Below are 12,408 nucleotides of genomic sequence, written 5' to 3'. Positions count from 1 at the left end.
CGAACGTCTAGAAGAACGGGGTGGATGAAAAGATTTCCGACGGGTGCAGTACCTACGTTTACTACGCTGTGCTGCATGAGGATCTTGGTATCTGTTCATCCCGTCACCGCCGTGTGGCACCCACGTGGCAAGGATAAGATTGAGTTGGGTAAAGAATTATGATGTATGATGTATCTACCGACCGCTCTCCAGTGTACGCCGATCCGCGGGGAAGACCGTACCGAAGTACCGGTATGGAGTGATGTGGTCACTGCCGAGCAAGGGTCAACCGCCTACCTACGTTAAGCTTCTTTCGGCCGCACTGCGCCGTCCATGCGCACGGTGCACTGTGCAGTCCGTTCCACTATGTAGCACTTTATCGCTCACAGCCCACGGATCATACGTTTTTTGTTTAATCAGTAATTGCTTGCGACCCAAATAAATCATGGTAATATATTTACACAGTTGTCCTCCTGTTGGTCCTCGTTGACGCGACGTCATCTTCGTCGTCCTCGAGAGTTGAAGCAGGTCTTCAACTCGGCCAAGAAATCAAAGATGTCGAGGGAGCTTCTGCTTGCCTCAAGGGTGGCGTTATTGCCGGTAGTGGGTGTGGGCGTGGGGGTGGAGGTGGTAGGAATGGAAGCAATAGCCTTCTTTGAGATTGTGACAATTGCCGTAGACTCGCAGTGGTGGTTTTCGCTTTTTTCATTCTCGGTGTGGTGTTTACTTAGTGTCTGGAGCGTTTGGCGGTGGTGATTAAGAAGAAAAACACGGAAAGACAGAGAGACAAAGGGGGGTGTGAAGATCATGCGATGCCAGGAACTCAATTGCCGTCTAGTCGTTATTGAGCCTTGTCGCCGGCGTCGAGGCATATTTCATCACTCGTTGCGAGTGATGTTGTGTGAGGCACTGCCTGAAAACCGCGGCAGAACATCCGATGCGAAAATTCACCCGCTACCAGCACTGCAGCCGGAATTTCTCTGCTGCACTGGTCCCCATACGTGCAGTCACCAAGACAGTTGCTTTTACTCCAGCTCACGCCGATCTGGGAAGACTGTGGACTGGAGACAAAGGCATTCGGTCGAGACACGCACCGAAACGGCTGGCCTGTATATAGAGTACCACGGGGACACGCGGAGGACGCTCCAAAAAGTCTGTTCCACGCCCCCATCGCCGTCATATGCAGGTGTGTGGCGCTGCCCCGGTATCTGGACCGCCAAGCCGGGAACCACTATCAATGCTGCATGCTGCACGACACGGCACCGTCGTGGATCGGAATTGGCGTAGTCCTGCGCATCCCTCCCAGGAAGGTAGGCTGCGCTTACCCCCCCCCCCCCCCCCCACCCCCCCCCCCGATATATATATAAGTACGCTGTTGCCGCCGTGCCGTTCATCTCTGTCCTCACTTATCGGTCTCTATCCCTTGTTAGCCGCCGGATACCCGAAGCCCTCCCTCCCCCCACCCTACAATCCGCCAAACCTCCACCACCTCTCTCAAATATGGCAGCAGCAGCAGACGTCGCCGATCACCTACCGGTATGTCCACCTGTCGCGAACGTGAGGTACCCGTGCTGTCCGTGGCGCTGACGGTGTCTAGTTGGAAGTCGACACCGATCCGGAATTCTCGTCTTCGGACTACTCCTCCACCCTGTACGTTCTCACCTAACTCCAGAGCCGCACAATCCGACGACTGACACGCACCGTAGCGAGAGTTCCACACACAGCATAACCTCGTCCATAGTCGACTACGTCTACGAGAATGGCCGCCGTTACCACCGCTTGCAGGAGGGCAAGTACCTGCTGCCCAACGACGAGACGGAGCAAGACCGGTCGGTACCCCCAGTGCGTTGGCGCCCCGTCGTCAGTAGTGCACAGCTAAATCTGTGCTGGTGAAGTCTCGATATGTACCACCATCTGCAGCTGCTCTTGCTCAAGGGCTCGCTCTTCGTGGCGCCCATCGGCGACAATCCCCAGCACATCCTCGACTGCGGCACCGGCACGGGTATCTGGGCGCTGGATGCCGGAGAGTTCTTCCCAATGGCGGAAGTTGTCGGTGTGGATCTGAGCCCCATCCAGCCCGAGTGGGTGGTACCCAACGTCCGGTTCGAAGTCGACGATCTCGAGGGGGAGTGGACCTTCCGCAAGGTATTTACTACACATGACCGCAGCAGCGTGCTGCCAATCACGCCCCCGACAACCGACTGACTAACTCCAACAGGATTACTTCGACCTCATCCACTCGCGCAACGTCGCGCAGAGCATCCGGGACTGGCGGAAATATCTTGAGCAGATGTACCTGTTCGTCGTCACTTCCACCCCCCCCCCCTCCCCCCCCCCCCCCCCCTGCTGACCGGGTGCGCGCCAGTCATACCAAGCGAGGCGGATACGTCGAGCTAGCCGAGATAGGCACGCACACGTACTGCGACGACGACTCGTACAAAGGCTCGGCGCTGGAAACGTACATGACGAACTTCGTCAAGGCGATCTCGATCGCGAACTTGATGCAGCCGACCGGCGACGGGCTGAAGCGTATGGTCGAGGAGGCGGGGTTCGTCGACGTCACCGTAAGCTTGCACCAGCCACCCCCGTGGCTACCTATCCACCGAGCTGACACATCCCGTGTCTCCAGGTAAAACAGTTTAAACAGCCATGGGGCGGCTGGCCGAAAAACCCGCAGATGAAACGGGCCGGCTTCATTGGTGCGCTCAACAGTGCAACCGGCTTTGAGTCCTACGGAATGGCGCCAATGACCCGCTTCTTGGGCCTCAGCGCGGATACGGTCATGAACATGTGCAAGAACGCCCAGGCGGATGTCGAGAGTAGGAAGGTTCACGCTTATCAGGTTATGTATGCATCCTCCCCCGCCCCCGCCCCCATCCGCATCACCAAACTACTACGCGTAGACTAACCGTACGACACAGGTGGCACGTCATCGGCCGGAAACCGGAGACAGGCGGCACGTAGCTTGGTAGGCAGCGACCACTACCGATTCCGGTGGTGCGTCGGTGGGCAATTGGGTGGATCGTTTTTTGTACAATGGATAGTTTCCCATCGGTTGTTATTCTTGCGCTGCCCAGTTTTGCGCTGGCGGGAGACTGTATATACGAACCGGTTGTCCGTGCGTTTAGTATATAGGCTGCAGTGGCTGGCTACCTCGTTGGGCTGGGTAGTATAGCTGTAATCGGAACATGAAGCTGTTACCTGTATGGCGCTTATTGCGATTTATAACAGTGTAACTCCGGGAATATCACTCGCTTTCTCTCGATCTCGTTGGCCGGCGGGGAACCGGCTTGCTCCAGGAGTCATTGGTCGGCGGCGGAGGTGGTGGGATGTGCGGTTGAAAGCGGCTGGAGTGGAGCCGATCGAACGGAACGCAGCCGCGATGGCGGTAGTCAGCGAACTATGGGAACGAAATACGAGAGAGAGATCAGCGGATCCCAATCGCACGGCGTAAAATTCGCACACGCACTCACGCACTGGGGAACCGGGACTCGACGGTCTAGTTCCGACCGGATATCTAGGATATCCAGATTAGAGTAGAGCTGGCTACGAGCATGGGATTACTACACAGGTAGTAAATGTACCGGTACATAACTGTCGCGGCGTCGCGACTGGTGACGAGATCGAAAGCATACAAAGAAAGTCATTGAGATTACAGTTATGGTAATGTTATTGTAAGAGAGAAGAGAAGATCACGACTCCCGAAGCCCTAGACCATCTCCATGTCCTCGCCATCCTGCATGTACTCACCCACCGCCATATCCTGATTCTCGTCCACGCGGGCACCGAGCTCCATATCCTCGTCCTCGTCTTCATCCTCCCCTATGTCCTCGTCCTCCTCCACCGCAGCGACCTGCATATCCTCCATCTTCTGTTGCATCCGCATCTCCATCCCCATCTCCATATTGATGCCAGTCTCCTTGTCCAACTCCATCTCGTCAGGGTCGGCAGCTTCGGCTGCGACGCCAACCAAGCTATCCATGAGCACGGCCAAGAAATCGAAGGCCTTGTCTTTGGCAGCGGAGGCGGAGGCCAAAGTCTTGGTTGTGGGGGCTGTGATGTTGGCCATTGTGTAGTTCGCTGATTGTATTATTGAGGGTGTGGGTTGTGACGGTTTGGAGTAGAGAATTATTTTGTGGCGGTGGAGGGTTATCGATCTTCTGGTGGATGGTGAAGGAGGAAGAAGAAAGAGAGAGAGGAAAGAAGTTGGGGAGCCGAAGTCTAGTGGCGGCGAAGCGAAAGTCCACCCGGTGCTGAAGCTGAATCGCCAGTGAAAATGGTTATTCACACTAGCTGCTGCCACCGTGGGGGCATGTGAGGTCACTCGGGCGGAGTGATCTATCGTGGAGCGCTGCCAGAGAAGCGCGGAGCAGCGGGCAGTTCTGTACGTCTCTTGGGTCCCGTATGTACATAGTTTCGTGTATGTTCGGAGAAAGCAGAGGTTCTATATATTCTTCACCTGGAACGCATGTTGCGCACCTATCGGTGCCTCCAGCCGCTGCCGATCAGTCGATCGTTAGTAGAGCTAGTTACGAGCCTACAATAACTAATTCGTAAGGATCTGTTATTTTACATAACTTTCGCGGCCAGTGCGCCGAGCTCGAAAGGAAAAAAAAAAGTCATTGAAGATGCGGACATTTATGGTAATATTGAAAAAGTAACATACAGTGGCTCCATCCGGCCTATGCCTCCTCCATGACCTCATCCATGCCCGCATCCACCTCCATGTCCTCATCCTCGTTGATTCCCGCAACTACCTCCATGTTCTCGTCTTCGTCGCCGTTGTCGTCCTCCCGCATATCCTCGTCCTCGCCGTCCGCCGTGACCTGCATATCCGCCATCTTCTCCTCCCTCCCCATCTGTATCTCCATATCCATCGCGATGTCAATTTCCATACCTACGGCCATCTCGATCTCCAGGTCGATTTCCATCCAATCGTCGGCATCGGCAGCCTCTCCTCCGACGCCGACCAAACTATCCGTCATGTCGGCCAGTCCAGCCAGGTACTCGCGGGCCTTGTGGTTGGAGGGCGAGGCAGAGGCGGAGGCGAAAGTCTTGACGGTGGGAATGGTAGTGTTGTTAGGGGTGGCCATTGTTTCGGTCGCGGATTGTAATGCAGAGGTGGTGGGTTTGGAAGGTTTGAGATACAGAATTGTTGATCGTCGGGGGTTGTTGATCGTTGGCGGTTATCGATCGTTGGGGGATATTGATCGTCGGGGGTATTTATCGTGCAATGGACGATGTAGGAGGAAGAGGAGAGAGGGAGGGAGGGAGGAAGTTGGGGAAGAGAGATCGGGCTTAGAAAAAAGACAAATCAATCGGTGCTGGTGCTGAATCGCCGTTGAAAGTCGTTAGTGAGGCTTGTCGCGGCGAAGGAGCTTGTGATGTCACTCGACTGGAGTGATGCATTGTGAAGCACCGCCGGAGAAGCGCGGAGCAGTGGGTAGTTCTGTACGGCAGCTTGGATTCCGTATGTTCATACCTTCCTATATATTGGAGAAACCAAAAGTTCTATTTCAATTTTTACGGGAAAGCATGCGGCGCTACAATAACTACTTTGTAAGTACCTCGTATTCTACACGCCTGTCGCGCCAGGCGCGACGGGCTCCCCCACGCACGCACGCACGCTCGCTCGCTCGCTCGCACTGGAGATCCAACCGAGACTCGAGATCCGACCAGCCAGGAATCAGGATATATAGAGTAGATTAAAGCTGGCTACGAGCCCACGATAACACTAGTATGTATCTGACAGATAACTGGCGGGGCGTCGCGACTCGTGACGAGATCGAATGGATACAAAACAAATTGTTGAAGATGCGGGTATTTATCGTGATATTGAGAAAGAAGAGAAAAAAACGCTCCCTCAGGCCTATACCTCATCCATGATCTCGCCCTCGTGCATATCATCACCCTCATCCATGTCCTCATCCTCGTCGATAGTCGCACCCGCGACCATATCCTCGTCCTCTTCTTCATCCTCCGCCATGTCCTCGTCCTCGTCCTCCGCCTTGACCAGCATATCCTCCATTTTCTCGTCCATCCGCATCACCATCTCCATGTTCATATCAATCTCCATCACCATTCCCATATAAATCTCAACTTCCACGTCAATTTCCATCTCGTCTGCGTCGGCAGCCTTGACTCCGACGCCAACCAAGGTATCCATGAGCTCGGCGAAGATATCGACGGCCTTGTTGTTGGAGGGATAGGCCTAGGCGAAAGTCTTGATGGTGTGGGTGGTAGTGGTGGTAGCGGTGGCCATTGTGTCTGGCGTTTGGTGAAATGTGGAGGTTGTGTGTTTGGATGGTTGGTAGTAGATAATTGTAATTGTGTTGTTGCGGTGGGGGGTTATTGAAAGTCGGATGGATGCTGTAGGAGGAGGAGGAGAGAGAGAAAGGGAGAAAGAGAGAGAGGAAGCTGGGGAGGAGAAGTCTAGTGGCGGTGAAGCAAAAGCTCACCATGTGTCGAAGATGAATCACCGTTGAGAGTCGTTATTGACGCTGGTCGCTATGGCGAGGCATGTGATGTCACTCGCATTGACTGATGCATTATGAAGCGTTGCCGGAAAAGCGCGGAGCACCCAATGAAAGAAGAAGAAAAAAAAAGTGGCGGATAGTGGCTAAGGAGTTAGGCTGTATGCGAGATAAATGGATGATCTTTACTTTTTGAAGCACCGAGCAGCGGGTAGGTACGATAGCCGCCATTCGGTACAAATGCTCCATTACGGAGATATCAAGAATTCCATTTCTACAGGAGCGCATGTTGCGTTGGATGATCTCGGTAGACAGGAGGAGATACCTTATTTGATACCGAGAAAAAGAAGAACGTAATATCATCCGCGGCGAGACCTCACTTCAAAACTGAGGCGCCGCCTAAGCTTGGCCGCCGATCCAAAGTTTGACATGTTGCGTATCGGTGCCTCCAGCCACGGCAGGCATTATCATGATACTGTCCACAAATAGCGGGAGAATATTGCTGCCATCAATGTGAACATTGATGCATTTCTTACTACCTCTCTAGGGCATGGAGATCTTGCTCCACGTGGCCTCAGTCATCTGACTGTCGGCCAAATAGTTTTTCAGGTGTCGAGTGACAGCACATGAAGGGCTGCAACGGCTAGTTGAGGTCGAAAACAGGTTTTCGCCGATAGCAGATTCAACTATAAAAAGCCCCATCCCCACCCCTCCTCTCCTCTTCTTTTTTTCTCTACATCGCACACCCATTTGACCACTTTCCCCCCCCCCACCATCTACAATCTTCACTTTTCCACACATTTCCCCCACCCCCACCATGTTCAAAAGAACTGCGACGGACGAACCTGAAGGGGATCCACCCGCAAAGTGGACGTCCCGGACGGCAAGTCAACACCCAGCCCCTCCTCTTCCTCCTCCCCCCTCTGCCCCCCCAGCAACACCTGCGTCCGTTCCTGGTCCCGGTCACGCCGTCCACCCTGGTGCTAGCACCGGGTCGAAGAGACGGGCGACCGAGGATCCAGACGGCGCCAAGTTACCGCACGCGGAGAATTCGCGTCGGCCGGTCTCTGGGTTTTCCCCACCTCCGGCCTTGACCGAATTGCGCGACAGGGGCCTGGTAAAGCGGGCTGAAGAGCTCGTGGTGGCCGCCCAAGATTGTTGGAAGAAGGGGAACACTGTGGCTGTCGCACTGCTAGCAGATGAGATTCGGCAGATGAAGAAGATGGCCGATACGCGGACGGATCTGTCGAAGCCGACGAAGACGAAAGTCCTCGGAGCCTTCAGACAGATCTTGACTTGGGAGATCAATCCAAGGTCCAAGCCAAGAAACTTCGCGGAAGCGGTGATCATGGGCAGGGCCGATGCTGAGGCTCGTGCTAGGCAGCAGGTGGAAGCGGATGCGAGGGCAGGGCCTTTTGGCCAAGCTCTGGTGGAAACGGATGCTCAGGCTCAAGCGCGGGCTCGTGATGCTGAGCTCCAGCGTCAGGCAATGGAGGAAATTGAGACCAATCGTGCTAGGGCACAGGCGGAAGCGGATGTGCGGGCGAAGGCTGTTGCCCAAGCCCAAGCAGAAGCAGAGGCCAAGGCTCGGGCATGGGCCCGTGAAATGGACCTCCAGAAAGAGGCGGCAGCCAAGGCTCAGGCGGCCACTGAGGCTCGTGCTCGCGCACAGGCTGATAAGGTGGCCCGCCAGAAGTAGGCATAGGTGGAAGCTGAGGCTCGTGATCGAGCTCAGGCGGAAGCTGATGCAAAGGCGAGGGCTTCTGCCCAAGCCCAAGCATAAGCGGATGCCAAAGCTCGGGAACCTGCCCGTGATGCGGACGAGCAGAGGCTGGCAAACGCCACAGCTGAGGGAATTGCGAAAGCAAATGCTGACGCTCAGGCTCGGGCGCAAGCCAGAGTCCAGGCGGAGCAGAAGAAGGCCCGGCTTCTGGCAAAGAAGCGGGCAACAGCTGACGCTATCGCGCAAGCGAAGGCCGAAGCTCTGGCCCAGGCTTAGGTGCAATTTGCGCCGATTACTTCTGCTCCCGGGCCAGCCTCTACCCCCGTCCAGCCACAGCCGCTGAAGGCTCAATCTCAGAGGGAACAGTCACCGGTACCTGAGCAAGTGATCTCGTCCGCGCCTCCGACGTTCCTCACCCAGACCGAGCAACAGCAGCAGTTCGAGACGGGTCTGATGATCTACGGGGAGCGGCAGGTCCAAGCGCTGCGACGGTACGAAGAGCTGCAGCGGCAGTCGCAACAGCAGCCGGAACCTAGCAGCGCCCCTCTGATGACGCTGCGGCAGCAACTTCTGCAGGAGTACCAGCTCCATGAGCGTGAGTACGAGCGTATTGTCTCTTTTCAATACGACTACCTGTCAGAGGCACTAGCTGTGGCCAACACGCAGAGCGAGGCCGGCCTGCTGGAGACGTACCAGAGGTTGGTCTTGTGGGCTCAGCAGCAGCCTGAGTTGCTTCGTATGGGTGGGGTGTCTTTCATCTGGCTCTGCGAGCAGCGATGGCAGCAGCTGGAGCAACTGCGACACTAGGCGGAGGTGTACATGTTGGCAACGCTGGAAGAGGGGCGTGTGTGGCTGCAAGAGGTCAGACAGCGGCTCGAGGAGGTCTATATGGCCTCCTTGTAAGGTAGGTCCTCATTTTCCTTTTGTTTCTACGTTGCTTCCTCGATAATTCCTTTCCCCCCTTCCCCTCTGCCTCGAGTATTTTCCAGGCTCGAGTGTAGTTGCAATTGAGTCCATACCTTTTCCTAGTGACCGGCGGATCCAGGTTTTCCAATGGTGGGACAAGGAGACTATGGAAGGGTGTAATGTCTGTCATCTTTTTTTTTAAATAGAAATCCAGAAAAAAAGTAAAAAAGTAAAAAAACCGTGCCGTTCTTCGTGATTGCTTGTAGTTCTAGGCAGTCGTGGCTGGGGGCTTGACTATCCGGCGCGAATTCGTCGTGGGTCGAAACTGCTGGTTGTGATCGAGAGTGAGATCTTTCTGTTTTATTCCGCATGCCGCGTATCTAGACTATGGCGAACCCACGAACTCCGTTTCCTGCCCGCCCTGGCCAGTCAAGGTGAAAGCCCCGGTGGCGTCTCTCCACTGTGTTCTGCTTCCGCTCCACACCCAATCACTGCTTATCCTCCTCACCAACTTCCTCGCATCGGCCGCAGGGCTGTAAACCGTCCGTCCCGTCCGTGTTTGAGGTTGCCCGGCCCGGGACGGAATTAGTCGGGCTAAGGAGACCGGGGACTACAGTCTTCCGGGTTGGAGAAATGAGGACGGATACCCTACAGGGCCCGGAATTGACTGGAACACTAGGACAATGCAAGCGGCGTGGCGCTACACAGTGGCGCCGGTGTGGGGATGTGTGGCTGTGCGGCTCCATTTCGAAGTGTCTCTCACGGTACAGAACTTTCACGTCATCCCTATTCCTACTAACAGCAGTTTCTATCCTCTGAGGTCGATTGTTTGACGACGTTGAAAATTCTGCTCGAGTCTGAAAATTCTGTTGGTGGTCATACTACTTCGCAAACTAGTAGTCAGCATAGCACGCTAGTGCTATTAGGTACTTATAGGTACCTGGCGGGTATCCAGGCATTCCATCCTCCGGGCGGAATGGATCAGTTCTCTGGATAGCCTGCCCGGGACGGGATGGGACTATAGTCCACTAGTGGACTGTAGTCCGGACGGACGGTTGACAGCCCTGTTTGCTGCATAACTGCCGCGGCGTCGCAACTCCTGACGAGATCGAATGGATACAAAAATTTCGTTGAAAATGCGGGTATTTATGGTAATATTGAAAAAGAAAAATGCTCCCTGAGGCCTATACCTCTTTCATCTCCTCGTCCATGCCCACACTCTCCTCCATGGCCTCGCCCTCGTCTATGCCCACACCCTCCTCCATGGCCTCGCCCTCGTCCATGACCTCGTACTCGTCCTCTTCTTCCCCCATGTCCTCGTCCTCGTCGACCGCTATGACCTCCATCTTCTCCATCTTCTCCTCCATCCCCATCTCCATATCGATTATCCATCTTCATCCCCATCCGGATGTGCATCTCCATGCCCATCTCTATGTCCATGTCCGTCTTCATGCCAACGTCCATCTGGTTGTCGGCGTCGGCGGCGTCCGGGCTGGCGGTCTTGATGCTGAGGGCGATGGTGCCGGCCATTGTGTAGTTCGCTGATTTTATTGTTGAGGGTGTTGGCTCGGACGGTTTGGAGTACAGAATTGTTATATGGTGGGGGTTATTGATCGTCGGATGGATGTTGTAGGAGGAAGAAAAAGAGATAGATAGAAAGAGAGAGAGGGGGGGGGTTTGGGAGGAGGGATCGCGAGTAGCCAAAGGACAAAACGCTCGGAGCTAGAGCTGAATCGCCATTGACAGTCGTTATAGAACCTTGTCGCTGCCAAAAGGCATGTGATGTCACTCGCATCAAGTGCTGTAGTGTGAGGTGACGCCGGAGACGCGCGGAGCAGTACAGTACTGTGTCTGCGCTCGTTACGAGGAAGTAAGAAATAAAGAAAAGTACGTAGGTACCTAAATCTCCTGGGTGCAGCTCCGTATGGTGTTTTTGGTTTGGCATGCAGCGTCGCCACATCGTGCTGGCTGGTGGCGGGGTCTCAACTCCCGGCCGGCCAGAGTGGGCAGGGAAGGAGTGCCAGTCCGTCATAGGCTAGAAGGGCTACATGCGATATAAACTGAAGATGTATCTCGCAATCGCAATCGCCACGAGTTATTTATCGGCGGCGGAAGAGTGAAGGGGTGTACACCGCCGCCGCGATTGATGTTGAAGTCGGCTAAACTAGGCCGATCGAATGGAACGTAGCCGGGGCGGCGGTAGCCCGCGGATAATGGGAATGAAATACGAGAGAACGAGAGAGAGAGAAAGAGAGAGAGAGAACACCAGATCCCGGCCACACTGCCCAATATCCCGCCGCGCAAGCACACACCGCCAGCGCAGGGGAACCGAGACTAGAGTGCCGACAGAATAGGATATCTACAAGAGTAGAGCAGAGCTGACTACGAGCCCATGATAACAACTAACTAGTATGTATGTGGTACATAACTGACACGGCGTTGCGACTCATCATAAGATCAAAAGGATACAAAAACGTCATTGAATATACGGTTATTTATGGTAATACTGAAAAAAGAAGAGAAAAAAACGCTCCCACGGGCCTATGCCTCATTCATTATCTCGCCCTTCTGCATGACCTCCTCCTCCTCCATGTCCTTGTCCTCGTCGTCGTTGTTGTCCTCCCCCATGTCCTCGTCCTCGTCCCCCGACCTGACCTGGATATCCTCCATGTTCTCCTCCATTCCCACCCCCATCTCCATGTTCATTTCGATTTCGATGTCCATACCCATGCCTATCTCATTCTCCATGTCCAACTCCATCTCATCTTCGTCAGCAGCCTTGGCTGCGACGCCAACCAAGCTATCCATGAGCTCGGCCAAGAAATCGAGGGCCTTGTCGTTGGAGGCGGAGAAGGGGGCGATAGTCTGGATGGCGGAGGAGGGAGGGGTGGCCATTGTGTCTGCCGTTGTGGGAATTGTCTAGGTTGCGGGTTTGGATGGTTGGTAGTAGAGAATTGTAATTTTGTTGTGGCGGTGGGGGGTTATTGATCGTCAGATGGATGGTGTAGGAGGGAGAGAGAGAGAGAACTAAAGTTGCAAGGGAGTAATCTAGTGGTGGCGAAGCGAAAGCCCACTCGGTACTAGAGATGAATCGCCGTTGAGTCGCTATTGAGGCTTGCAGCTGGGATGAGACATGTGATGTCACTCGCTACGAGTGATGCCGCATGCAGCGCCCTCGGAGAACCACATCCATGCAGCAGGTAGTTACTACAGCTTGGACTCAGCACCAGTGCTCCAGGACAGGAAGTCAAAAATGCCAATTTTACGGAATACGTATTGCGTATGTATCGTATCGCTGTCTCGATCCGCAGCCCGCATATCTATGGT

The 12,408-nt window shown here is 54.6% G+C and overlaps 6 protein-coding genes across 6 annotated transcripts; 2 read left to right on the top strand and 4 right to left on the bottom strand.

Moving 5' to 3' along the window:
* Window positions 1-1,350: 1,350 nt before the first annotated feature.
* On the top strand, window positions 1,351-3,191 carry BZA05DRAFT_380357 (S-adenosyl-L-methionine-dependent methyltransferase). The gene is made up of 8 exons (XM_051481912.1): window positions 1,351-1,515; window positions 1,577-1,629; window positions 1,686-1,808; window positions 1,875-2,124; window positions 2,198-2,277; window positions 2,345-2,543; window positions 2,609-2,826; window positions 2,901-3,191. The coding sequence occupies exons 1-8, from the start codon at window positions 1,480-1,482 to the stop codon at window positions 2,941-2,943; spliced, it is 1,002 nt and encodes a 333-aa protein (XP_051334811.1). The 5' UTR covers window positions 1,351-1,479; the 3' UTR covers window positions 2,944-3,191.
* Window positions 3,192-3,688: 497 nt separating this feature from the next.
* On the bottom strand, window positions 3,689-4,048 carry BZA05DRAFT_422792 (uncharacterized protein; the record flags this gene model as incomplete). Its single annotated transcript, XM_051485823.1, has 1 exon — window positions 3,689-4,048. The coding sequence occupies one exon, from the start codon at window positions 4,046-4,048 to the stop codon at window positions 3,689-3,691; it is 360 nt and encodes a 119-aa protein (XP_051334810.1).
* A 613-nt stretch (window positions 4,049-4,661) lies between these two features.
* Window positions 4,662-5,072, bottom strand: BZA05DRAFT_449466 (uncharacterized protein; the record flags this gene model as incomplete). The annotated part of the gene is made up of 1 exon (XM_051487365.1): window positions 4,662-5,072. The coding sequence occupies one exon, from the start codon at window positions 5,070-5,072 to the stop codon at window positions 4,662-4,664; it is 411 nt and encodes a 136-aa protein (XP_051334809.1).
* A 776-nt stretch (window positions 5,073-5,848) lies between these two features.
* Window positions 5,849-6,883, bottom strand: BZA05DRAFT_422790 (uncharacterized protein; the record flags this gene model as incomplete). The annotated part of the gene is made up of 2 exons (XM_051485822.1): window positions 5,849-6,190; window positions 6,833-6,883. The coding sequence occupies 2 exons, from the start codon at window positions 6,881-6,883 to the stop codon at window positions 5,849-5,851; spliced, it is 393 nt and encodes a 130-aa protein (XP_051334808.1).
* A 386-nt stretch (window positions 6,884-7,269) lies between these two features.
* Window positions 7,270-8,982, top strand: BZA05DRAFT_449464 (uncharacterized protein; the record flags this gene model as incomplete). Its single annotated transcript, XM_051487364.1, has 2 exons — window positions 7,270-8,133; window positions 8,452-8,982. 2 exons carry the CDS (start codon window positions 7,270-7,272, stop codon window positions 8,980-8,982), a joined length of 1,395 nt encoding a protein of 464 aa, XP_051334807.1.
* A 2,640-nt stretch (window positions 8,983-11,622) lies between these two features.
* BZA05DRAFT_422788 (uncharacterized protein) lies at window positions 11,623-11,976 on the bottom strand (the record flags this gene model as incomplete). Its single annotated transcript, XM_051485821.1, has 1 exon — window positions 11,623-11,976. One exon carries the CDS (start codon window positions 11,974-11,976, stop codon window positions 11,623-11,625), a length of 354 nt encoding a protein of 117 aa, XP_051334806.1.
* Between the last annotated feature and the right edge of the window lie 432 nt (window positions 11,977-12,408).

This window comes from Tricharina praecox (genome assembly GCF_024521635.1).
Source record: "Tricharina praecox strain CBS 144465 chromosome Unknown BZA05scaffold_47, whole genome shotgun sequence".
NCBI lineage: Eukaryota > Fungi > Ascomycota > Pezizomycetes > Pezizales > Pyronemataceae > Tricharina > Tricharina praecox.
Note: the sequence above shows the minus strand (reverse complement) of the source record. Positions and strands in the feature narration are given on the sequence as shown.